The sequence below is a fragment of the Dermacentor variabilis genome, chromosome 4, assembly GCF_050947875.1.
Source record: "Dermacentor variabilis isolate Ectoservices chromosome 4, ASM5094787v1, whole genome shotgun sequence".
Taxonomy (NCBI): Eukaryota; Metazoa; Arthropoda; class Arachnida; order Ixodida; family Ixodidae; genus Dermacentor; species Dermacentor variabilis.
Window position 1 is genome coordinate 60,565,591 of NC_134571.1, and position 27,570 is coordinate 60,593,160.

At 42.9% G+C, this 27,570-nt stretch overlaps 1 protein-coding gene across 6 annotated transcripts in view; it reads left to right on the plus strand.

Annotated features, from left to right (window-relative positions):
• Positions 1–27,570, plus strand: part of HERC2 (E3 ubiquitin-protein ligase HERC2) — a 181,397-nt gene that overhangs the window by 87,826 nt on the left and 66,001 nt on the right. For 2 of the 6 annotated variants that reach the window (XM_075689247.1, XM_075689249.1), the window contains exons 34-45: positions 3,582–3,771; positions 6,601–6,783; positions 7,113–7,357; positions 8,812–8,962; positions 9,047–9,249; positions 10,317–10,535; positions 13,343–13,487; positions 15,026–15,339; positions 18,777–19,140; positions 22,063–22,241; positions 23,987–24,142; positions 26,153–26,453. In XM_075689247.1, the coding sequence (XP_075545362.1) occupies positions 3,582–3,771; positions 6,601–6,783; positions 7,113–7,357; positions 8,812–8,962; positions 9,047–9,249; positions 10,317–10,535; positions 13,343–13,487; positions 15,026–15,339; positions 18,777–19,140; positions 22,063–22,241; positions 23,987–24,142; positions 26,153–26,453 (2,650 nt within the window). The remainder of the gene's footprint in view (positions 1–3,581; positions 3,772–6,600; positions 6,784–7,112; positions 7,358–8,811; positions 8,963–9,046; positions 9,250–10,316; positions 10,536–13,342; positions 13,488–15,025; positions 15,340–18,776; positions 19,141–22,062; positions 22,242–23,986; positions 24,143–26,152; positions 26,454–27,570) is intronic. The other 4 variants (XM_075689251.1, XM_075689248.1, XM_075689250.1 and 1 more) reach the window with 4 other exon arrangements.

Below are 27,570 nucleotides of genomic sequence, written 5' to 3' on the forward strand. Positions count from 1 at the left end.
CCAAAGGCCATGGGTTTGACTAGCACAAAGTGTTCTGGGTTCCAATGGCTTAATTAAATATATCTTAATTGATTAACTTTGTCCAAATTAACACCAATGGTTGTGGGTTTACTCCCACCAAAGTTTGTGCGTTCGAGTGCCTTAATTAGTTATGTCTTCATTAATTGTTCTTTAATTAGCTTAACACCAAAGCTCGTGGGTTCGACCACCACTAATGGCTGTAGGTTCGATTCCCATAAGCTTTGGTGCAATTGAATTTTGGTGCCTGAGTGCCTAAATTATATCTACCTTAATATTGTGCCTTAATTAACACTGCCCTAATTAACATCAAAGGTCTGGGCTCAAGCTTCCACCAAAAGTTGTGGGTTCGAGTGCCTTAATTAACCCTATCTTAATTACATTTGCCTTCATTAACACCAAAGTCCGTGGGCTTGACTCTCACCAATGTTTGTGGGTTTCGGTGCCACTTTTGGGGACACGCAATTTTGGTGCCCATAACGCCGGACAACGGGTTTTTCGACCCATGAGCCATCTAAGGCGCCGGTTAGATAACCGTTGGACCATTAGAGTTACAGAATGGGTACCAAGAGAAGTGAAACGCAGTCGAGGATGGCAGAAGACTAGGTGGAGCGATGAAATTAAGAAATTTGCGGGCACTAGTTGGAATTGGTTGGCGCAGGACAGGGGTAATTGGAGATCGCAGGGAGAGGCCTTCGTCCTGCAGTGGACATAAAACATACTGATGACAATGATGATGATAATGACAAGCATCTGCATATTTGTGTGTTGTTTTAGATGCCCATATTTTTATTCATCTTGTTATTGCCATTCTGTAATAATCAGGCATAATATAACCGGCTCAGAAATTTTGTAATGATTTACACTGAACTGTGATTTGTAGCACTTGTAGCAAGGTATGTTAAGCAGATAATATGGTTAAATCATAATTGCCTTGTTTGAGTTTTAAACATCCAACCATACATTTTCTGACTGGTCTCCTCGGCTATTATGTTTGTGCAGGAGTGTTCTAAAATATGATTGCATTATAAGATCAGCCGCTTATGTTGTTAAGACTGCGGCTACTAGACTTAGCCTTCGGTTTCAATTTACAGAAGTCCACACGCTTCTTCCACTAACATTTTGCTGAGTGGTTCTGCAAGCACACCAGCTTGTTTGGCTGAATGCGACATTACAGTAAAGGTTATGAAGCTCTGCTCCATCGTTCCACAAAAGCAATGGCATTGAGCCTCCCTTGCCTAACTTGTGAGATGAAAAAAAATGAAGTCTTCTGAAAGATATGAGACGATGATTGAAAGAAAAGAAAGGAAGGACACGTAGCAGAGTACTCATTGTTCCACTTGATGAACGAGCAAAATTTTTAATAAACCATGCATTTATGAAAAGGCTTTGTCATCGACAGAACTTTTTTTATTTATCAATTGTTAGGAATTTTTTTTGCTACAACTATTTGTATGAATTTATATTAGGGGTGTGCAAATATTCAATATCACCGAATTGAATAGCAAACATGTGAAAAATTTGATCCACGAATCAAATGTCTACTATATGATTTTTCTAATATTCAATATATTCAGTATAGCGAGTCATGCAGCGCCATATGTTGTGGGTACCATTAAGCGCCTCATACTTGATGCCACCCTAGCAAATGTTTTACTTCCTCTTCAGCACAAAAGTAGCTCTGAGGGCGCTGCGGACAGGCCACCCCAGCTGGCATGTGTGGGGATCTCACACCCGTGCTCTTGGGACAAAAGAACGACAACACAGTAGTGCAAACAATCACAAGGGCATTTATTGCACCTTTCATAGATCAATGTCTGCTAGCCGAGTTGCTATCCACAAAACATGCCGATGGGCGCGCGACAAATCTAGGAAGTCCGACTCACCGTGACCGGATAACGAGCGAATATGTTCGCCCCATGCTGGATGCCAACGCCTGGTCGTTCGCGCGTACAGTCACGTGAACGGTGGCACGCTCGCACGAGGCCTCACAGGACGGTCTCGCAGAAGCATGGATCGGCCCACGCGCAGGATATCCGTGCCACTTGATGACCTCGAACCAAAGAGGAAGAGCTTTCTCCTTTTCGCGCCCAAGTAACCCCGCCAGTAGGCGGCGTTAGCAGCGCAACACTCGCGCCATCTCTCACACTGCGCTTCAACCACACCGACCGCCGCGGGCCCCAGGCCACGCGGCGAAGCCGCATTGCAGGAGCCGGGAGCTATGCGAGAAAACAACATATCAGGGGATGCGTGAGAGTCGCGCATCCCCACACATGGTAGCGGAGTTTGTCATTGCGAGCGCTCCCCGACGTAGGCATGATGTGGGGATCACACATGCAATGTCGACCGGGGCCACCGTTGACGGTACAATGTTCATCCTTGTCAACCAGACCTATCGAAATGATAATGCGATGCGGACAGGAGGAACGGTAACAAAAGCAATGTATATTTCGTGAAGTGGGAAAGCATGTGTGCAGGTTGGGCGGATTAGCCGCTGATAAGCACACAAATCGTGTAGGATACGGATACGTGTAGGATACTACTTCCACAGCAACCAATCTAACCTGCCAGCATGATTTCGGGACTGATCACTGGTTAGCCACCCATACGAACATATTAGCGGCAAGCATTCTGTGATGGCTTGCGGCCCATTACCATCGACCAGCGGTAGGGTAGCGAGCATCGCAAACTTGTGGTTACCCTCCAGATTTCAAGTTCTTCAACAGGTGGCAAATCATGCCAGACACATGGCACGGACAATGTCTACTGTTTATTGTCGGCTTTGGTTGCCTTCTCTTGAAAGTAGCGGTTGGCTTGCCTCCACCGGTGCTTGGCTTGCACTTCCGTTCTCGATCCTCGGCCTTAGCGGCCACTCTCCACTGGTGCTTTGCTTGCGCTTCTCACTCTCAAAGCTCGGGATTTGCATGACGTCGGTGCTGCCACTCTCGTGCGAGCTCCCGCTGCCGTTTGCGCTGTGTGGAATCCATAGGGTGAAAGGGCGCATGCCAGCAAAACACCTGCTCCTATACCCCTCTCCTCCTCCCTCTCCCAGCGCGCGCTCTGATTAGTCCGCTCCCATCCCGGCGGGGTCCCGCTCCTACCCTTGGCGCGCCCTCTGGCTCGACTTAGGAAAGCGCTGTTAGAAATATTTTTCAGACCTTTATGTACTAGAACTAGAAGTCAGCTGTAATCATTGCTGGCATACTAATGTGGTATTCTCCTTAATATTAAAGATTAGACCATATTGTATATCTTACATCTATGTACCCATAATGCTGATAGCTTGCTGCATTCTTGTTATGAAATGCTAGGAAACGTCAGAGCAATTGCAGCACCGTATTTTCTTTCCCAGTATTTGTAACCATTAAACTTTGTGAAAAATTTTCTGATGTTTGACATTCGATTCGGTATTCGGCTTCTTTTCTTGATTTGATTCGAAATCAAATATTTGGTATTCACACACCCCTAATCTATATGCAAATCATGTGTGGTGCAGTGCACGCTGTAACATTCACAGAAGTTTGCTGATGCACATTTCCTTTTCTTTACCTCCCTTCCCGTAGGATGGGCCTCCTCCTGGAGAAGGCCGTGTGATTGGTGAACTTGGTGAAGATGGCTGGATTCGAGTGCAGTGGGACAATGGCTCCACCAATTCTTATCGCATGGGCAAGGAAGGAAAATATGATCTAAAGTTGGCTGAACTTCCTCCGCAGCCTGAAGTCGAATCAAGTTCAGATTCAGAAGATGAGGATGGTACGTTTTTTGCTGAAAGTGGATGTCTAGCGTTTTGTCCATTTCTTTTTAAAGCAGAGCTTTCCTGCAAATCACTCTGCAATTTGGCATGTCATTACCATGATGGTCATCGTCGTATGTCTGGCCGAGTAAAAGCTGTCGCTACTCTAGCTACAAGAACTTCTCACCTTGTGATGCTGTGTGCGCTTCCACCAATGAGAATGGAGAGTTCAATCACATCACGCGAAGCTTGGTTCCCTGCAACACCACCACATGATTGTTGCCCTCTGCGCATTACGGACAGCAGAACCCACCGCTTGCATTTTCAGTATCGTGGACATCTTGCTGCTGTGCAGACGTGCCATGCTACTTCACCGCGCTGTTTCATTTGTATAGGTGCCCTCGCATCAGCAGCGGCACAGGCTTTTGCCATCACATTGCATTTTCGCTCATAATAAGCGTACCATGCAGTTTCAGATGACGGCATTTCTGGCGCTGTGGCTATCATCACACACTGCCAGAAATAATATCAGCTGTCTACTTTGATGCGTCTGGGGCCGTAGGTGATACCTCGAGAAAGTGATAGGATCATCGAAAGTTATCACTTGAAAATATTGCCCGTTTATAAAACTCGCCTTCGCTCTGCTAAATATGCCACTGCAGCCAATGACTATTGCAGGTAGGCTATCGGATGGGTTCATCGCCAAAATCTGCAGCATGTTTGTCTTGCTGGCACATAAAACCTTTGCTTACACTGATTCCCACAGTGCGTGGGTTCTGCATGATTTTTTTTTCTTAAAGTCTATTCTTGGAAATCTGGTTACTCAGCAAGGATTAACTATAATGTGCACATGTTGCTCTTACTCTCATAGCCAACAGAACAAAAGTTGCAGAACATAGAGTGTACATATGTAACTGATGATTTCTTACAGATTGGTATGTAGGTGTACATTGACCATGTCATAGTGTTCTCCACATTAAATAGACTAAGAGCCGATATTTAAGGTGGCTCATTTCTGTAATGCGACAGGAAGCTTACCATCCACAGGGCACAATACCTCATTGGCATCACGAAAAACACCATAAATTTTTTTAAATCTCTGGTCATGTTTGCATTTATACAGGGTGTCCCAGTTAACTTTAGCCAGAGTTTAAAAATATGCCGATACACTCTAAGTTGATGCAACCAAATGCATGTTGCCGAGAATTGTATGGAGTAAGTCACAAAATTTTTTATTCTGCTTAATTGCATAATTAGTCAAGATTAATTAAGACTTCTGAGGCAATAAAGTTAGGCAAAAAATTCAAATTAGAAAGTTGTAGAGCACTTTGCCATATGTCCGATTAAACAGTTCTTAATTTTCTATCTATTAGGTATTAGTGTTTTCCCCCTTACTGCAAATGCCTGCGAAATACGAGAAAATAGCATGTAACATACCCACTTATGCGTCACGATTGCAGTGTTCCCAAACATTTCTCATGCAAACAAACAGCATCTAGCAGGGTGTGCTGCTGCTTAAAAGGCGACAGGGCAGTGACGCAGGTGTTGGTTTACGCCACCGATGTGCTTCTCTCGCGGCGGTTCGTGATAGCGATAAGTAGGCACAGTGGCACCACACCCGGCTAAATGCTATGGTCATTTGTACATGGAGCATGTGGGAATGCTGAAATCACGGCCTGCAAGCGGACATGTCCCATGGTTTTTTTTTTTTATTTCGCAGGCATCTGCAGTAAGCAGAAAAACACTAACACCTAATAGAAAGTTAGAAACTGTCTAATCGGATGTTTTGCAAAGCACTCTACAACTTTCTAATTGGAATTTTTTTACCTAACTTCTTTGCTTTCGAAGTTGGTAAATTAATTTTGGCTAATTATGCAATTAAGCAGAATATAAAAGATTGTGTGACTTACTCCATACAATAGTCAGCAACATGCATTTGGTTGAGTCGCCTCAGAATGCATCGGCATATTTTTAAACTCTGGCTAAAGTTAGCTGGGACACCCTGTGTATATATGTTGTCTTATGCCGGAAACAGCGCTGTGTTCAGTAGTGTTTGCATGCTGGCATAAGAGATAAGCTAGAATGAGTGCCACTCCTACTTTTTAAGTAATCATCATGGGGCTTATGCCTTTAGAATTGTTGAATAATTTTTACAATAACTGATGTGCACTTTTGTAACAACTATTCGAACTACACTTTATGCTTGGCCTCTTTTCTATCTAAGCCATTTATATTAGAAAATGAAAGAATACTATTGCGCGAGTGTGCAGTTCCTCTGGCACTGCTGAAATTCGTTCTTGGCAGAACAAATTGGTGGCATTTTGTCTCTCGTAAAGAGACCACAAGACACCAGAAAGCTGAACTGTGGTGGCACTTGCTGAATGGCAGCATGTACAAGTGTAAAAGCACTTGTACAGGCCGCCATGCATCAAGGGCTACCGCTGTTGTGGTTACATGCCTATTTAAGAGTATAATCCTTTGTTGAACTGCCTATGTTGTGTTATAATCTATCAGTCTAAAGCTCCATGTTTTAGTTTGCACCAAAGTCCCACAACAAGTTTTGGTTAGTGTTTAGTCCGTTCAATGTAATGATTGAATTTATCTGATGCCCCAATGGACATAAGCGGTGAAAGAATCTGAGCTTATTTAGTTGTTGGTAGTCTCGCAATGCAAATTTTCTATGGCTGGTCAACTCATAGAAATATGCACTTAATGGTTGTTTTAATGTTTTCTTTTCTGGAGCATTTGCTTTAGCCATACATAGAATATTGGGGTTCTTTACTGCCACTTATCAAGTTGCAGCGCTGGCCTATCTTGTTGCCCGAGTCCCATCATTGCCATTCTTCCAGCCACAACCACAGTACCAGCCGCACAGCACCCATCGGTGTTGCTCCAGCAGGGCTGCTACACACTTCTTCGAGCTTTGTGTGTGTCGCTGGGCCTCCACTCCAGCTCTGTTCACCCCAAAGCCATTGCAGTCATGTCTGGGCTCCTCAGATCCATTATTGCCTCAGGTCAGCGCGGCAGTCATGGTAGGTGTCCGGCCACTAGCGAACTTTAGTAATTAAAAATTGGAAGTGTGAGAAGCATTGTGAAATTTACTATGGTTAAGCCATTAATGTCCACAGCTGTAAATCTAGTAGTGTGGTTTCTGGAAAAGTCTGAAGTCTCTGAACTCAAGCTTTTAGAGTGTCATGCAACCCTGTTTGTTAGGTCAAGAATGCAAATTATGCAGTGCCATTTGCATAAAAAGTTGAAGTTGGTCATCCTTTTTGTGCTTCGTGTAACGCACTGTCAAACTGCTGGGTTGTGCTTTGCATGCTAATAAGGGATGGACACAGATCAGTGCCTTCTTTTATAGGTGTGGTTCACTCGTTGTCGTCCTCCTCAGTGGTGGTTTCAAGTGCACCCCAGTGGATGCTTGTGGAACAGCACCATGAGTGGGCCACCCTAGGTTTCTTGCGTGGGGTGTGCGCCACCCCAGCCCTTTGCCAGGCTCTCAGCTCCCCACCGTGGGTCACTCTACTTCTGAATGTGGCTTCTGGACCCTGTAGTAGTCCTCCCAGTGAACTCCCACTTGCCACCCCATCGGTGCTACCTACACAGGTACTGCAGCAGGAGGATTGATTGATTGATGTTTTTCGTTTGTTCGTTTATTCATATGTACTATCGCTGACTGGGAATTTGGACTTGGAGGTGTTCAATATAAAAGTCTTAGTAGTTAGAAGTCCGAAATAATGGATTCTTCATAAAATAAATGTCTTTATTCTGCAAGCGACCAAAAAAGCTTGTCAACGCATTGCTGTACAGACATATGCTTGTGTGTGACCTGGTCAGTGTATACTTCAACAGTGCTGTCACTACAAATAGACAAAAGTATGGTCAATTCATGTGCCAAATCTCAATCATTTGGCAACAGATTTTGACATCATTCCAACAGCCGAGTGATTGCAGGTTTATTTGAAAGACTCAGTGTCTAACACTTCCCCTGCCTTATCGCCGCTCTCACTGGCCCTGATAACGATAACGATAACGATAATATGAAGCTGTCTGATGATTACAACCGACAAAAATCGATAACAGCAGACAACGAAGTCACCCGAGAGCATGTTGCTATTTAACTCGTAACGGAATAAGCACCGGATGTGCACGACAAATTGGACGAACCAAAGATGCAACCTTTACACCTTAACAGTTGACTTGGCTTGGCTTGTCCTGTGATTTGTGCACAGTCATCGACTATTGGATCGACTAGGCTATTTTCAGTTTAATGGATGCACCAGCAACAAACGAAAACATAGCTCCTTCTGCTTGCCTCTGTGGCTGAATTAGCACATGGTATTGCAGGTGAAGTTTGAATTATTGAATGGCACGCTTGAAATTTTGGTCGTCCTTGTATTTTATGTATATGGGGCAATTGCTGGCGCCGTAAAGGTGGCCATATGATCATGCATGTTCGAAAAATCGCTCGGTGACTGTATAAACACTTATACTATTCATGCTTCCCCACACAGCCAAAGCTCATCCTGTCCAGTCTAAAACCGCAGCATTGCATATATAGTACAACGGCTGATGTAATGAGTAGCCTTATTTCATATGGCTCAACCTTCTCAAGATTTGCTGAAATCTTGGAAAAATAGTTTGTACACCTAACAATGAGTTGCAGCAGTGGGCTTCTAAAATGATTAAATTTTGAAAATGTTTGACTGTTTGCTGTGTCTACAGCTTTGAATTTAATAGGAAATGGAGGGTTTAATTAAAATATTTGTGCTTGTCTTTTTTTTTTTTTTTCGTGAGTGCCTAGACATCCAAACAGTGTCGAAGGTTTGAAGCAAGGAATTCAATTTCACTTGGAAGAGCTTTGGTAAAATGACAGAGGGCAATAGACATAAGTGCATTTGCTAGATGAAGAACCACAGTACTACTTGTAATACTTGTGCAGTCCACTTCTTTCTCGCCTGTCTTTTGCTCTTTCTCTATTACTGTCCAAAGTTTCCACACTAATACAGAAGGCCTTTGCATATGTGATTATAACAGTGTTACAATATTTCATGTTCTAGATTCAAGCTCTTCGGGTTCTAAGAACACTGCTTCTCTCTTGGACGTCTGATGACTACAGCAAGTTGAGGTTTTCCTTCGTGCAAGCATTGTTTGCCCTTCTTGGCAAAGTCCTGGTTTCTTGCAGTTACGACCCAACATTACATGCTACAGGTTAGTACATGCTACAGTGGCCGTTAATTGTTTGAATGTTTCTCTAATTTTGCTTGTTTGCATGTGTTTGTCATCATTTTCTAGATCTCTCATGGAAGGGCAAGAAGAGTGCCCGTGCCCGGGTTCTTCTCACAGCCTCTCATACAAGCACAGTTGCCGAAGAGTGCATCTCGCTTCTCCGTGAGCTGCACGCTGTGTCAACCTGGAATGAGCCAATCAACAAGCGCCTGCAGCTGGACTTGAAGAACATTTTTACTGAAAGCACCAGTACACCTGCTGCTGCAGAGGTATGTCCATGTGCTTACAGACGGTGCAAGCTGTGCAGGTAATCTGCATTATTCTGAGGTCAGCAAATGCGACTGACAAAGATTGTGTCAAACAGATGCAATGCATATGCTCAGATAGTGGTTAAAAAGAAGACTTGCATGTTTATCTTAAGCGATGTGATAGTTCGTGGCAGTCTCCTTATTTTTACATGTGCAATTTGTGTCAATAATAAGAGAAATCTAACAAAAAGTGGGGGGGGGGGGGGAGGTGATGAAACTGGAATTTTGTTTTTAGGTGTGGATTCACAGCGATGTGCTTGTTGTTGCCTTGCAGCCACTCATAGAGGCAAAACTTTCTCATGAATGTGCTTCTCTGTGAAGCTTGATCAAGCTTCATGATTGTGAAAACATATATGTGTATATATTGTTTCTTGGATGTTGCTTTGTGGCAACAGCAGTTCCAGGATTTTTTTATTAAGATTTCAACACTCCGTGCAGTTGGTCAGGCAATTTGTGCACGTAATTTTGTTTTCTTTCTTAGGAAAGTGAAATTGGGGTGATGGTTATGTGTAGGAGCAAATTATACATGCAAAAGGGCGGTAGTTGTTTATAGTTATTTGTAATGTTAAGGTTATTGACTTCCGGAGATAAAGGCTGGTGATGTCACGTTGTGCACAGTCGTGAAAAAGCTAAGCAGCCCTCTGCACAATACCATTGCAGGCAAATCCACATGGCACTGGGCAAGGCTTTTACTGGAAATGGCAAGTTTTACAAATGATTAAGCCAGATTTTTTTTTTTAAGCCAGTATGCCAGCAAGGCCAATTTCCAAAACCTGGGGTGCATGTGTGTTCTCTTTGCTGTAAGATATGCAGCATGTCATATGGAATTGCCTGATGACAGTGTAGCTGCAATATGCTAGACTGGGCATTTAGTGCCTCTAATTCACTCCATTAGACAGAGCCTTATTCTGGATGTATTTTGTAATTCAAAATTTGTCACTTTGTACTCTTGACTGTACAGAAATAACATAAGAAGTATTATACCCCACTATATGTTGTGCTTGACCCTTCCACCTTTGTTTCACCAGACTGCAGATGCCCTTCTCCTGGAGAAGTCCAGCTCCCTCGCTGCCCTGACAGTGCTTGGAGGTGTGGACCGTCGAGTGCGCCTTGGAGGCACCATCAACTTTACTGAGCACCCACACGACAAAGGGACTGTAGCTGGCATATCGCTGCGGGGCAAGCTACTTGTGCACTGCCACACGCGGAACAGTCTTGTCAAGCACTCCCTTGACCAGCTGGCTCCTGTGAGTCATTGTTTAGAGCTCCACTTTCAGGCTTCCATGTGTTGTCAGTTGCTGACAGATATCCCTGATGCTAAACATGTAGTCAGCAGACAGGTTGGAAAAGACTTTTGAGGCTGCAAAAAATTATGGAAGGATGTGCTATTTGTGCTGCAAAGAAGAAAAAAGCTTGTAAATTTGCAAAATAATAGACTGTAACATGCTTCTGTCATAAATTTTATCATCCTAAGTTGTGTGGTGAGTTAAGAGCTTAATAATTTAACCTTAATGGTGCCTGCATGAATTGTATGTAAATGTTTGTTCCCAGCAAGCATATATGAGTTCGTGTGATTCAGGAAATATATTTATTACTCTGTGCAGAAGGACAGACGCAATTCCATATCAATATATTAGTCAGCCAGCCTTCTTTTTTATGTCACATGCAAGCAAAATAAGAACTGTGTTTATTTTTATTTTTAAATTTAGTTTATTTGTTCATAATGTAAAACCCAGTGCAAGATTTTTGTTGTATACCCTAAATATTCTTTATTTGTTCATAATGTAAAACCCAGTGCAAGATTTTTGTTGTATACCCTAAATATTCTTCACCTAGTGTGATGGGTGGCTTGAGAACTGTAAGATAGAAAAAAAATATTATTCTATACATGGTTAATGAAAACACTTCGGTGTTTGTTTATATGGGACCAAAATGCATTTGAAGCTGTCTTAACACTTTGGTGCCCATAGGACACAGATTGACCTGCCAAATCTGAAAACATGAAAGTTGCACAGTCATTTACAGCATTCGAGGTTAACCTGTTATACGTACAGCTTCTAAGCTTGCATTGCTTTCTAGTGTTGCAATGCAATGTTCAATATGCTTATTAAATAAGCATTGCTTACCATATATTGAGTGTGCTGTGCATTTAGCTCCACTGAATTTCCTGAAGTACAATATTCTTATTGTTATAATTATTGTTATTGTTACGTGTTATGGACTAACTAAATCAGAAGCTGTATTTATATACAGCATTTCCATAAGGCATGGCATTAAACAGATGTGCTTTCTAATAAGGCATATTTTCGTTACCTTTTACGATAACATGCAACTTGTATACTACACATAGAGAGCTTACTGTCCAGCATTTCCAAAAGCTGCATCTTTCACTAATAAAGCCATAATGTTAGTGCTTAAATTGAAAATATTTGTTATGGGAGAAATATGTGTTAAGCATGACCTGCAGTGCTTAGAGCATTTATGCTGCAACTACTGGGAGCATTTATACGAAGCACAGCAGTTTTGACTGCAGGACATCAATAAACTCGTTTGATTGGAAAACGCATTCAACCGACAAAAAAAAGTGTTAGACACACTGATTTGTTTGGAAAATCTTTGTTATTTTATTTAACTTTATGCCTGTTATTTCACATGACACTGCATGCAATGTATAAAAACGAGTATTTCATGGCTGCATCCATCTACATTAACTTAATGCATCGTTATAGTGTTACACTTCTCTGCACAATATTGAAGAATAGGAGCACAAGCTTGGGGCAAAGACGACACTTCAGTGACTTGCCTGCTGTGGACTTGTCTGTGACATGTCGTCTTCTTGACACATTCCTATTGTGGCCAGTGTTTTTACAAGATCGATCCAAATAGGTCGCGAAGCTTCGGGTGAAAAGCGGTTCAGAACAAATTGTCACTGACATCAGCAAGGGTGGCTATAGGAGCAGCGATTGAAGCTCGACTATGTTTAGAGGGAACAAACATTGGGAAAGAAAAGAGCATTTTTTTAATTAAAGCAAAACACAGTTAGATTCATTCAATGAAAATAAAATTCCAAATCAATTTTATATATGCATGACGAGTAAAGAAAAGACAACTCTAGTTTATCATTATCAATAAATACCTTTTTTCAGCGCCCGTCGTGGGCGTTGACGCCGCTATCACTTCAAATTCAATGCCACTCTTGAAGTGTGCAGAAATGCGCGCTCGTATAAAGTTCACATGTTACAATATGCCGCCTTCACACGTTGTGCTGTTTAGCTTGTCGACATTTGTGTGAATTGGGGACACCGGTAGCTTCGTTGTTTCTTAACATGTTCAGTCAAAAGTAGTGAGTTACAACAGCCAGATAATTGTTTACTTTAGTTGTCTTCGTGCCACTGCATAGGCCAACGGGCTTGGCGTTCGACAATAGGCCTTGACACCTAAAGCTTTCGTCGGCCTGCGAAAGAAAGTATGTTTTGTGCAGGGGGTGCAGTTTCGAAAGCCGTAAGGCTGACCTGTTCCTGCATCACTTTCCACGCTGAGAGCTCGAAACACCCATCAAGGGCATTTTGTTCTTAATGGATATGGTGTCAAATTATTTTTTCTTCCGTCATTAGTGTTCCCTCGTCACACAGATGGCTCTAAGCCCCATGAACCTTCGATAAACTGCCATGGTTTGAACGTATGGGCTTCTATGGAAGCTTCGCTACCAGTTATACATATTTACCTTGGTTCTTCCATCAGTAACTCGTACAACACAGGGCGCTGCAGGGGTCAGGACTTTAGCAAGCCGTCTGCAAAGCTAGTCGCTTATCACAGACATGTGGGCACCGGTATCAATCGGAACACTAACTATATAAATATAAACTACCACAAATAGTAGTTGACATATAATACCACATATATATGTTGAAAAAGCTAATTTCTCAGGTATCGTGTGTCATTTGATGCGATGTCATAAGTGAATTGCACGACACTTGTACTGGAGCATTGGTAGCACAAATCTGACCACAGTTGTGGCTCAGCTGCTTGTACAACAATGCCCTTCTCTTTGCAGGCCGAGGAAAATCTCTTCCAGCTGCAGAAACTACCTCTGAATGACGGCATGCTCACCACTTGGTCCACTCTTCTCAGTCAAGCAGTCACTGTCTTGCCCAAGCTAACCACTGATCTCCTGCACCAGTTTCCCACTACTGGCGAAGGTATATTGATAAGTATTATTAACTTGTGGCTTTTTCCACTTCAGTCTGAGCAAACACAGCATTATATATTCAGCCTAAATCTGTTCTAAGTTTAGTTACCGAACAAACCAAGGTACCCTGTGGTCTGCATTTCGATTCTTGAATGAAAGTGGTTTTCCTCCAGCATAAAATTGACTTCCCTATTGTAGATGACACCATTCTAAATGTGTGCCAGATATACATTTTGTGTTATTGCACCTTTTTGCTGCCTTGAGTGAAGCCAAGAAACACCCTTTTCTTTCTTTTGTTACCACCATTGGGACTGGTAGTTTTGTTACCACCAGCGGTCGCTGCAGCATACATCACATCAATAAAAACATCAGTACAGCTTCATGTATTGCTGTTGGAGTGCTAAATTCTGTTACTGTATTGTAAGCAACGAAAGATGAAAGCCTCATGCAAATTAGCTGTAGCCTTTCCAATTTCAGAGCCTTTGACAGTTTACAATGACGCCGAACTCGATGATGAAAAGGCACCTGCTCCTTACCGTCAGCGCCGACCATGGTCAACCTGCCCAGCTCCGCTGATGGCTTATGTGTGGAGTGGTGATTGAGTCGCATAATGAGCAGTCCGTGCTTTAGTCTGTCGTGTAGACTGGCCTTGTGATAACTTACCTGCCCTAAAGATTTACAGGAAAGACTTCCTGTAATTTGGAGGAAAACTGGAAAGGAACATGTTCTGTGTACTAAAAGATTACCATAAAACACAGGTCCATTATTAAACTGAGCAGCTCATTGGTATTGTGCGCAACATAACATCACTAATTCTTTAGCTTCATAGGGAAAAAAGTGCTTGATTCTATTCAACATTCTACTGATAATAAAATATTTTCCAAACTTTGATACATTAGAGCAGAGCTGTAATCAGTGCTGGCATACTAATTTGGAGTTACCTTTAGTAAGAGTAGACAAAACTGTATGTATATCATGATTTATATGTACCTAGGTTACTGATAGCTTGCTGCATTTTTGTTATGCAGTGCTAAGACACTCCCAAGAATCTGCAGCACCGTGTTTACTTGCCCAACATTTGCGAGCTTTAAACATTGTGATAAATTTTCTGATATTTGATATTCGATTTGATATCCGGCTTTTTTTTTTATTCAATTTGATATTCAATTCTAAATCTACTATTCGGTATTCATACACTCCTGCTTACTAAGCCTATTTTAGCCATTGGAAGTGTTCTAGGTGACTGTGGACATTTTTGAACTGCTGAAACATTGAAGCCTGAACATAAAAAATAGCAAAAATTTTTTTAATATGACTCTGTTACACAGAGCTTCAAAAGTATGAGTAAGTGAAAGTAAAATAGGCAATGCAAAATACATGTTAATACCAACAAGGAAAAACAACAGCTGCAATTACTCGCCACCTGTGCCCTGTGTTATACTGTCCTTCATTTCATTGCTCATGTTGTTTTTTATTGTCAGTATGATGCAACTTGCCTCATTGGCCACTTCGACTTCATGTATATATGTTCGTGTTTCTTCCTCACAGCATCAGGTGTGAATGTGCCCCTGCTTGTTCAGCAGAACCTGTTGTTGGGCATGATCTGTGCCACTCAAGTGCTGACCTCGCAGCAGCTAGTGCTGAGGCAGGTCTTGCTTCAGAATATGCCCACAGAGCAGCAGCCACAGCTGCAGCTGCAGCAGCAACACCAGGCAGCTGTGACAGCAGCAACAGCAGCACCTAGTGCCGAAGATGATGTCACGGCTGAGATGCATTCTCCCATCACCCTTATTGAGCAGGTTATGGCCACAGCAACGCAGCCATCACCTTTGAGGCCTGTCTTTGGGAGGCAGGAGCTTGAGGTTAGTTGATGAATGTCATAGAAGATCAGAAACTGAGAGAGGAAAAGATGCTATCACTGCTACTTTAAACAAGGTGGAACACCAATGGATATGAGCATGACTATGGGGCACTTCATATTCATGGTAATATCTGCTGGTCTTCCATCATCTTTAATGTAGCATTGAGAGCACACTTCTAAGCTTAGATTTCACACAAACCAGCCTCGTAGGAAGCTTTGACAATGTGGAACAGCAACCTTAGCATGAATAGCACAACAGAGAATTTTGTGGGGTTTGCTCAGAGGTTTAGTAAGGAAAAGATGTGATAATAAATCAGAATCAATTGCACAGAATTTTTGTGAGCTCCATGCTGATGATATAGACTTGTTGCTAGAACATTTGGATTCAGATACAGAGGTTGAAAAGTAAATAAGAATCCCAGCTGAAGCATCATCCCTTTAGCCTAACATTCACACGGCAACAACGTGGTTAGATTCGTACATTCAGTCAGGGCTAAATCAAGTAGAGGGTCCTGCATACTGTTTTGGTAGATCTACAGTTTATCATGCAGTTAAGGGGAGTACGAGACACTTCAAAAAACTTTATATTTCAGACAACTTAAATGAAATTTGCACAGTTAATTTATTTTTACGAGCTGATTTCAACACTAAAATTTTTCTTTCTATGATAAATCTCTTTTTATGATATCTAAAACATTATTTTCTTTGTTTGGAGCCTAATTAGCTAATTAACAGCAACTCGCACGGTAACATACAGCACATGAAATCGATTGTGAGTGTTCATGTGTTCATTGTGCGTCGTAAGCTGTAAATCGTTGTTTTAGGTCATTTTGAAGCAAAGTTATCAGTTGTCAAACTTTGTCAAGTTGGCGTTGTCAAAGCTGTTGACGAATCAACGGTGGACGAGTTTGTGAGTGCAGATGATTTTGCCACGACCATGAGAGAGCCAGAAAACGAAGACTACATTGCCGACATCATACCGAGCACAAGTGAAAGTGGGTACAATGAGGAAAGCAACGACGGTTCTTTGCCCATATCTTCCGAAGTGCTTCTGCACGAATGTGGAAGGTTGCGGCCTCAGCTGCTCCAACTCCTCAGACAATGTGGAGAAGTGCATGCGTCGCAGGCAGCGAAATTGCCAAACAAAAGAAAATGCAGGACTATTTGATGCGAAATTAAGCTAGTTTCATCAATAAAGTGATTTTATAAATGGTATGTGCTTCTATGACATCCAATTATTTAGCAGGCTTATATCAAATTATGCTCTATATCGAACTGATAGGCGTTTTTTTGCAAGTTCAATATGGCCGGGTTCGACTGTAGTCCGATATAGCATGAGCGCGCGTGTGCACACGCTACGTCACGTTGGTGTGAACAACAACATCTATAGTTTGAAGCACTGGTGTAGCCAATGTAACTGGGCACAGCCAACTTGGTCCGATGTGCCTGATGCCGAGATGGCTCTTGCTCCATCCGCGGATTCATCGCGCCAACTGCACCGACCCACAATGCATGGCGAGGAGAAAAAGAAATGTTGCACATTAGCCTAAAAGGTGAAGCGTCGATTGCGATAGCAAATTAGTAGATAGCTATACAAAGAGGATAGTAGTTTTATCAGCCGTGTAAGCTTGTAAACATTTGGTTACTAACTAAATTAACAAGCACAGTGTCCCGCGCACACACGTAAACATTAACACATCTCGCTCGATGACTGCGGAAACTAGCAGAAAAACGCTGGAGTGAGGAATCACGGCAGCAGCAGTGAGCGAATTGGCCTTCAGACATCTCTCGCTTCAACGCAAATGAAGCGTAGGAAGCACAGTGCATACGAAGCTACTGGCACTACGCACACTCTGCAATCATTGCAGATCGTTTTGAAGATGAGGCCTGCACGGGTGCGCACTTTGGCCACGTCGCAGATCGCTTTCACACTATGGCGCCAGTACGGCCATGCCGTAAGCAGCAGCCGCCAAAGAACACGTCCCCCCCCCCCACCTTCCCTCACTTCACCCCTGTGCCTCGCACGGAACAGGAGAGAGCGCACTTCCACCCCGTCTTCCTTGTTTGCACATGCGCGATTGAGCCGCGTTTGCCGGCTCACCCTCCCACGCTTTCACTCGCACATACGGTGCGCGGCGACAATTTTATCACCCGTAGACTTATATGGAAGGTCATGGTGACACCGACGGCAGAAATGCACCTGGAGTGTCCATATAATTGCTATAGCAATAAAAGGTGCCCACACCGCTTCACTGACAGTCCCAGACAGCCATTCAGAGTGTTCAAAGCGACGCTCGGGTTGGGGATCGTTCTGCGAATGCTCCGAAGATAGCAGCCGATGGTGTGCACGTTGAATTCTAGAGGGGACGGCATTTTGGCTGGCGCAGCGCAAGTGGTGTAGCGTGACTGGCCACAAGCAACGTGCGCTAAAAATGTTCAACAAGAAACGTGCCTTTGCGCCGCCAACACATGCCGCAGGAACAAGAGCTGCGCTCTAAAATGCACTTGCGAAACGCACCACAACCTGCTGCAACGTTGGTCTCCGTTGTACCTTCACAGTTGCACCAGCTACACGCTGCTGAGCTCTAGTAAATGTATAGGCAGCATCTAAACACGTATCCCAGCGATGCTTTCCTTTAAGTAATAGCCACAAATCTCGAAGGCTATGCTTTTTGGTAATGTGAGCACCAATAAACGTCACAACCACCATGTTTCAGAAATTACCTGGTGCCGCTTCTCAGCAGAACAGCCCGTAGAGAAAGAGCGTAGTCTCCAAGATGTAACATGAAAAAAGAAAGAGAAAAAAAACATGCAGTGCGACATTCACGTTTTTGTCTCGGTCTTGAGAGAGGGAGAAGAACGATCTGCAACAGAGGCATTGGCCACGCCTGGCCAGGCGCAAACGCATCTCCTTCCAGTCAGGCCTAAACAAAGAGCCGCTGATAAAAAGAGCAAAGCTGCACGGCGACACCAGTGTCGCCAACATGCTCTCGCGCCCTAGCACTCACCCCATCCACGATGGCGTGGAGTTCGAATTATCAATGGCAGTGCGGATTTCAGTGTGAATCAGCGGGATGCTTTACATATTGCTTTCAATACATTATTGGACAGACCGCAGTGGCTACTTCGAGTTATCCAAAATTTTGAAATCTGTATCATATCGGTGGTACAAAGTGAAGCCAACCACACTTTCATGTCCACTCCGCTGCTGTGGCTGGTAGTGCATGCAGCAGATCACCTCTAAAACAGAGTGCACAGGCTGTGTGTGCGGTCAGCCATGCTAACAGCCACGGCCGCACTAGAAGAAAAGGACACGTGCCAACCTGCCTCCCCGCTCCCTTCACCTCAGGTGGAATTAGAATGTGTTCACTTGGGTTGGTCAAATGTGCAAGTGTCATTCAAAAATGCCTTTCCTGAGACCTGTCTCTTTCTCTCCAGGCTTCCGCCATTGCCCTTGTCCAATTCCTGATAGCCGAGGGAACCCGAAAAAGGCGGTCTGCTCAACTGCTTGCTGAACTGGAATCTGCCACTGGTGACACAGTGGAGAATGAGCCGGTGGCAGACAGCCCTATGAGCGAGGAAGGGGCTGCTGCAGACCACTTTGGCAATGATGGAGCAACAAGCCTGCAGGCTGCTGGTCGGTCTCACAGAGCAAAGTCTAAAGGATCCTCATCTCGGCGGTCTTCTCTCTCCACATTGCATGGTCCGGCAGCAACTGCTCCAGCAGCATTGCCGATCATGCGCCAGCTTGTGGAAATGGGTTTCCCAAGACACGGGGTGGCCATGGCCCTGAATGCCTTAGGTATGTAGTGCTCCAAAGACTAGTACTTCAGTATTTTTGCCAAGGGCAGGGTTTCTAGATGAACTCTATTGGAACAAGCTTATAAGCCTTATTGAAGAACCTGAAATAAGTGGTGCAGTTTGTCCAAACATAGCCAAGAAACACGTAATATTTAAAATGTAAAGCATCTCTTTCAAGTCTTTCAAGACTGATTTAGTTTAATACTGACTTTGCACATTATGTTACTGTGTGCATTCTGTTAAATGGATGAATTTGTTTTACAAACATTGAGAACATATGGTCAAAAGCCGCATGTCATTGGTTAACTTGTTCTAAGCAATGGTGGTAATAGACATAGAATTCTCTTCCTTTTCTAATGAGCTACAAACCTAAATTAATGCTCCGTCTCAGGCGACTTGGAAATTTGCCATGCAAAGTGACATGTGAACAAGGGAAATGCATTAGATGTAGTTTTATTTATTTATTTATTTATTTATTTATTTATTTATTTATTTGCACAGTTAAACCTCGACATAACAAAGTCAGTAAAATCATCACTTTACTTGTTGTACCGAAATTTTGTTACACTGTAATTCAACCTTTTATACAAAAGTACACCTGCCAACAGATTTCTCTGACACAAAAAGAACCAGAAATACAGTCGAACCTACTTATAATGATACCTGTTTTAACACTCTATCGGTTATAATAATGAGAAGCTGCTGCACCGTCAACCCCGATGCTGCATTATCAGTTATAATGATGAAGTCTGGCTGCTGGGTGTCCGCGCCGAAAGGTCATTTCTGCTTCGAGCTTCATAGTGTCTCCGAAACTCAAGATTACATGTCCTCCAGCACTAATCGTGCACATGAAGCCGGTGTACATGCTCAGCTTAGCTGCGCATGAATGGCTAGGCTAGGGGAGGAGATGCTCCCCCCCTCCCCCAGTCTCTCCCCTTATGCTCGCTCAAAGACAACGCACATCAAGCCACCATCATTCCTGGTTCATCTTCGCACACTTTTACCGGCAACCCCAGCCCACGTCGTCACGCGAGGCGTGTAGGATCTTATTGTATTTGGACTTTATACTGGGCCTGACAGCAAGGGGATCTTACATTTACATTGCTACTCAGGTTCATCAGATGCTGCTCTGCTTTGGGAGCTGCTTTCTGTTGCACAATGTGCGATTTGAGAAGTGCATTCACAAGCAACGGTATATAATTCAACCAGTTGACCATCTGCATCGACAGCAGTTTCCATTTATTGCCTCTGTATTTGTGACAGCAGTGAAATTTTATTACCCTGAAATTGCATATAGACACACTTCGTTATATATGGGGGTTCTAATATATGGTGTCCTATGACAAGAAGGTTTAGAACGCTAAATACTTCATTGTATCAAAAATTTTGTTATATAGAAGTTCATCATATCGAGGTTTAACTGTAATTTTAAAAAAGAGACTTGAGTGCCAGCAAGATCGCAAATCCACAAGTTCTGCAACACGGCAAAGGCAACAATCTACTGCCTTGCAATGAAGCTTTTTGCCCATAATGATAGGTGTTCACAAGTGTGTATCTCAAGTTTTGTATGATATGTATATCATTCATTTCTAAATACACTCATAGAGTGTTATGAAAACTTGAAGTTCAAGTGAGCAAATGGTCAGATTCATGGAAAATTTGATGGCATCCTTCATGGCACCCTTCGATTTTTCCATTGGTTAACTTGAATGAAATAACGGTCACATTAACCTTTTAGCTATAGAAGTGTATTTTGCTCACATCTTTACAACAGCAACATGAATATATATGTCTCTAAGTGCCTCACTATTTTGATAAGCATGCAAGGGTGCATGAGTATTGGAGCTGATAATTATAATGAGCTGAGTATACTACTGGTGCTAGCATATGGTAGTAACTATGTTTAATTCTATGTGGTGAGAGAACATTGACAAAATTTTACTAATAGGACATGGAACAAGCCTTCAGTGCTCGTTTATTAATAAACAGTTAATTTACCAGTTGGAGGGAAGTTAGTGAAAGTAGCTGTGTTGTTTTTATTGTATAGGTTTGTAGTGATATACAGGCATCTCAGTTGACTTTACAAGTTGATGTTTGTTCAAAAATGATCCTGGTAGCAAGGGACAAAGTATACAGTAATGCAAACATGCAAAAAGAGGATTTATCACTCCTTTTATACAAAGCCAGCTAGTGGTAGCCAAAATACATACAAGGCAATTCCTCAGCATGTTCTATTGAGGAACATGCTGAGGAATCGAGGAAGTTCAGCTCACCATGTAAGGATACCAAGCAAATAATGTTCACCTGTGTCTGACACCAATGCCTAAGGCAGTCACAGGTGCTGTAATGCAAATTTAGGTGCATTCACGCAATCGTGTTCACCCTTGCTGATGTCATGCTCCGAAAGAGAACAGGAAAGATTTTCGTGAGATAGTCCAATTAAGAGCACCAACAAATGTGTGGTTGGCCCCGTGTGTGCCGACCACCTGCAACTGAAGAGAAAGAGAAAGTTCCTTTTGTGCCCGTGTTATCTATGCTATCAGATGGTACTCTTACCATAACACGCTACATGCTCTCGTCGCAGCTGCGTAACTATGGCACCGACTTCTACCATTGCGTGTGTCATGCAGGAAAGCCAAATTTCGGAAGATGCAAGAGCTGTTTGAATGGCAGCAGATGGAAGAAACTCGAGCATTCCCAGCAATGTATGGTATATACAGCATACATAAACTATCAAAGAAGAGCTGTTTGGTGATCTTCCTCTTCACTAGACTGTGCGTGCTCTGTACCATCTGTAAACATGACTTTGTGCACATTCACTTGTTGCTCTGTAATGAGTCTTTCAGCATCAAGTTCTGACAAAATGTAACTTGCCAAAAAGACTTTTCAAGATGTGCATTCATGCGTGGCATATTGTTTGCAGCTGGCTCCTTCCATGTGATGCCCAGTCCTGAGGCCATTGTGGCTTGGCTCCTGGAGCATGAGCATGAAGTTCCCTGTGTCTCGGATGATGAGAGCATTACATCTCTCGACAACTGCTCAGAGTCTGACTCGTTCTCGGATGACCTTTATGAAGAAGAAGGGGGTGGTTCCCTGCCAGAGGTTAGAACCCTTTGTAGTATCATGCTATGTTGGTACCTGATTGGGGTTCTCGTCTGTTGAGGAATGACAGTTGTCATGTACATCAGCTCAGGGATTTCCCAGATTTGTTTTACCATGCTCACCATAGTGTCCTTGTGTTTGTGCTAAGCTGTTTTAAAAATTAAATAAGTGTTTGCCTTGCTTTTTGCTGTACATATAATGCTGGTAACTTAACTAGGTAGATTGTTTGAACAATACAGCATTAACATCATTAAGCACACCTTTATTTCGTTGCCCTTCCCCCAAGTCAAAAGAAATGTTGGATGAGGTTATCACTAGCACATTTTATAAATCTTCTTTTTTTGTTGTTGTTGTTATTAAGTGCCAGGCATTACCTCGAAGGGGTCCTGAGCCACCCCTTGAGCTTGGGGAAAAACAAAGCCCGCAGATAGCATATGCTGCTGTGAACATCTCAGCAAAATTTTGCAGTTGTGCGCGGTGCGAGGGGCTCGCAAGCAGAGTGTGAAGTATAACTTTTCTCTCAACTACTCTCTTTTCAACAAAAGCCTGCTTATTGCTCTTTTCTGGACAATTCATTTCATAATATAGCAGATTCCCATACGTGGCTGCTGTTGGCCAATAGCTGACATCGATCAAGAAATGTGTTTGGATCAGTGCTCTTCTTCCTACTGTTACTGCATATTGACGCAGTTTATTAAATAGAGGCTTATTAAAGGGAAAATCTGCTTTAGAATTTCCATAATAATTACATACATCCGGAAGAAGCCAACTATCGTCTGCTCACGCTTGGTTGTGGCCGCCCACATAAGAATTAAACTTTAGCCACCCTGCTTATCGGAGTCGTAGTCATCAGGTCTCGCTAATATCAACTAGTTTTGAACACTCAACCAGCCTCGAGCCACATGAAACTTAAGGTCGGAGCACACAAATGGTCACCAGTGCACACTCACCTCCTAGCCGCTCCTAGCTATATGCCTTGGCAGACTTCCCTTCATAATGAGAATGCTTCAAAATGCGCAAGTTGAATGTGGCTATTATCTGTTGGTCAAACTGGTACAGGACAAAGCCGCTCCACATCACATAGCACAGTCAGACAGGAGCATATGAGCGTGAGTATGTACTCAAGCCCTATCGTGCACAAAGCAAACGCTGTGCATACACACTGGAGTTGCATGTTGCTGCAGTCTGCTACGTAGCATAGATACCGTGGCCGCCGCAGGGTCTGCTGGCTGACCAGTCTGCTGGTGAGTCCGCTGCCTGAGCACACTACAGCTCGCTGAGGACAACCACGTTTGGCGCATCGTAGTCACTAAAATCGGAAATAGTGGCATCTACGTTGAACATCCAAAATAAAATTTTAACTGCACACCACAGGGACGTTCAGTAGGTGCAGCATTGTGGGCACACCTCGCTCTGCCTTAGCTTTCACAGTGCTAGTAATTGGAGAGGGAACGGAAGCACTGTGAACGGCATGTTTGTTTGCCAATAACTCCGCTTCTGCTGAACAGATTGAAGTACTTTTCACAGCAAAGTACTTCTGAAATATTCTAATTTAACTTCAGATGCATTTCTCGGCTTTGATAAAAGGTCGTTCAAGGCCTATCTAATGTAAGTGTTGTTGAAAGCTCTGTGTGTTACAGCACAAGTATATCTTTTCGAAACAGTAAACTTGTTATATGTTTTCTTGATACGGTCCTGTTGACCTTAAACAATAAATTTAACGGTGAACTCTTTTGTTGTTTCAGGCACCACCAAGCACAGGCTACCTCTGCAGAGCAGATTTCACAAACAATGATGACTATGCTGTCTATGTTCGGAACCACATTTCACTTGGCATGTTGGTTCAGTGCTGCCGTACGTATGAGGAGGTCCATGAAGGCGACGTTGGCCGCGTTGTAGAGGTGAGTCTGATGCTTCCTGGCAAAATTACAGGTTTTGTGAATATTTTAAATCTTCAAATTCATATGTATTATTATACTGTATTCTTAATATTCGTATTCAACTTGAACACCATTTATTTAATATTTTTGAATATTTGAAGCTAAGCAAACATTAACTTTCTCATTAGCTTTTTTTCCCCCCTTCTTCTTTAGCAAAGCTCATTGGCATTGTAGGATGTTGAAGTCGAGCACCACTTTTTGTAATTGGCCACTATGTGATAAAGAATGTTTTCTTTGTCTTTTTCATTTGTGTATCTAACCTGTGTCTTTGTTCCTGCAAAAAAGAAGGGAGGCATGCAGACAGGACACAAGAGTAGAGAAGTGGACAACACGCTTCTTTTAAATCACTTCTTTTTTTGCATAATGAATCCTTATCAACTAGCTCAGCTTTCTGTTGTTCTTTGTTCCTGGTTTGCTGTAATTTTATTCACATGTGTCATGGATTATGGCATGACTAGGGTGACATTCCATGGCCAGGTTGGAGACAGCAACATTACGGAAATATAGAGCCAGTGATGAAAAAAATAAGAGAGAGAACCCTCCACCAGTAAGGCAAGGACTTTGCAACTTTCTTATTGTAACAAAAGCAGCTGTATGACAAGTGGGTCTTATCAGAAGAAGCCTGCTTTCACAGCTGAGCACATCTCTCGATTAATATCATCAACACTGAGCGAGCTGGGCACCTCACACTCACTGAAAATGAAAACCATTTAATGCATCTTCGGTGTTGCTGTAGTTCCATGCGGACACACACACACACAAAAAAAAAAGAGAAAATGTACACTTTTTGGTGGGTCGGTGGTGTGCCTTTCTAAGTGATGGACATGAGAACAGGTATCTGCCACATAATGTATCCGACATGCTATGTAGCCATTGACAAAAGGACTGCAGCTTTTCTTCTATGATACATGTTGACCTAAAAGGTGCGATAAGATTAATTGAAACTAGAGTGCAACAGAAGAACACAATAAATTTTAAGCATCAAATACTGATGGTAGGCATGAAATACACTTCAACTGTACATTTAAAGCAAAGAAAATTAAATTCTTGAGGTAAGCAGCATGAAAAATTACCGTATAGAAAGAAGAGATGGACATAGCACTGAGTCCGTCTTTCTTTTTTCTGTCGTGCAATTTTTCTTGATGCTTGCTTCAAGAATAGGATACCAACTCTCCCAACAAACTATTCTCCTCTGCCATCATTCTGAAGAAAATTAAAGTTTGGAATTGAACCTTAGCTTATAACTTGCCTGTTACTGGAACTCTACTGATTATGGTATACATTCACTGGCACCAGCATGCATCCAGACGAGCTGCTCAGAAATTTCAGTTAACGTATCACCTTTCTCCTATAAGCACTAGATGTGAGCAAGAAATGTTGTGAAAGTTCGCCAGCACCGTATCAATATCTGTTCGAATGGTGATGAGTGTTTTCATTTTGAAATGCACACAGCTGTGGGAGCAGCTGATGATTGAGGGCTCAGGATTACTACTTTTCCTTTGTTGGGCAGTGCTCATGCTTTTCTTAATTTTTTTTAGCTTTTGAATAATTGTCTGCTACATTTGTATAATCTTGTCCTTTGCAAGTGGTCTGCCATTCCTCCAAAAGCATTTCATTGCTCAGCCATGGCATTAATTCCTGTGGCAAGCAAGATAGGTAACTATTACATGTTGTTACTGTTGATGATGATATCTGTGGCATAAAAAAATAATCAGCTGGAAACAGACGCAGCTTTAGTTATCATTTCTCTTAAATTTCTCTGGCTCATTCTCAGTAACTGTGATAATTTGTCAGCACCATCCAGAAATATGTCAGGCAAACGACTTTGCAGTAGCAATGACCCCAGTCATTTCTGACTATGAATATTATAAGCAATTTCAAATTTCTCTAGGCGTAGTCCATGTGAGCACACATAATGTTTATAAGATGTGAACAGCAAAATAAATAAATAAAAATTGCAATGATAAAAAGAAGCTGTTACAGGTGGACCATGACGGCCTGCACGACCTGAACGTATTGGCCGATTGGCAGCGCAAAGGTGGCGTCTACTGGGTGCGGTACATTCACGTAGAGCTGCTGGGGGACTCGCAACAAGCAGCGGCAAGCCTGCCTGCATCTTCATCTGCTCTCACGCAAGCTTCGCCGTCACAGTCGGCTCTACGTGCTGGGGATCGAGTGCGAGTGCGGCCCACCGTTAGCCAGCCCAAGTACAAGTGGGGTTCAGTGACGCGCTCCAGCATTGGCACGGTCACCAGTGAGTGCTCTGCTTTGAGTGAGTCTACTGAGACAAAGCCGGGGGGCTGCTGGCAGGTCTCTCTCCATTTCCACCTACTAGTATTACTTCCCATCCTTCCTTCAGAAATATGTCTAGATATGCTTGGTAGGCACAATACTAGGCACAACTACTGTGTATTTCTTCAGTTGTGTTGCTGCAATGCCCCTTTTTTTTTCTCATATGCTTAAATTTGTTAACTCATGCAGTTTTACATCCTAAAGCTGCATAATGTGCTATAAGTGCCACAGTAGAAGGCACTAGACTAATTTTGACCACCTGTTGACCTCCTTTTTACATGCGCATAATCTGTGTGCAAGGGGCATTTTTGCTTTCTGCTCCCATTTAAAGGGCGCCACTGCTGGGAGTCAAGCCTTCGATCTTTTGCTTAACATCAGACTGCTACAGCCACTCAGCCTCAAGGCAGGTGTTCTTGCATGCCTCAAGCTTGTAGGGTCTACAGTGCATCATCATCATCATCAGCCTGTTTTATGTCCACTGCAGGACGAAGGCCTCTTTCTGAGATCTCCAATTACCCCTGTCGTGCGCGGACCGATTCCAACTAGCGCCCGCAGATTTCCTAATTTCGTCGCTCCACCTAGTCTTCTGTCGTCCTCGATTGTTTCCCTTCTCTTGGTACCCATTCTGTAACCCTAATGGTCCAGCAGTTATATAACCGATGCATTGCATGACCTGCCCGACTCCATTTTTTTCTCTTAATGTCAATTAGATTGTCGGCTATACCCGTTTGCTCTCTGATCCAAATCGCTCTCTTTCTGTCTCTTAACGTTATGCCTAGCAATTTTCATTCCATCACTTTTTGTGCGGTCCTTGTTCTCATGCTTCTTTGTCAGTCTCCAAGTCTCTGCTTCATATGTCAGCACTGGGGAAATGCACTGATTGTACACCTTCCTTTTCAATGATAATGGTAAGCTTCCAGTCAGGAGCTGACAATGTCTGTCATGTGCGATCCAACCCATTTTTATTCTTCTATGAATTTCCTCCTCATAGAAGAACAGTGCAAGAACAGTGCATTTAGGAACAAAAAAAAAACAGCACACAGCAGTGAAAACATACTAAAGGGCATTTCTTGGTCCTTTTTATGCAACAATGCCAA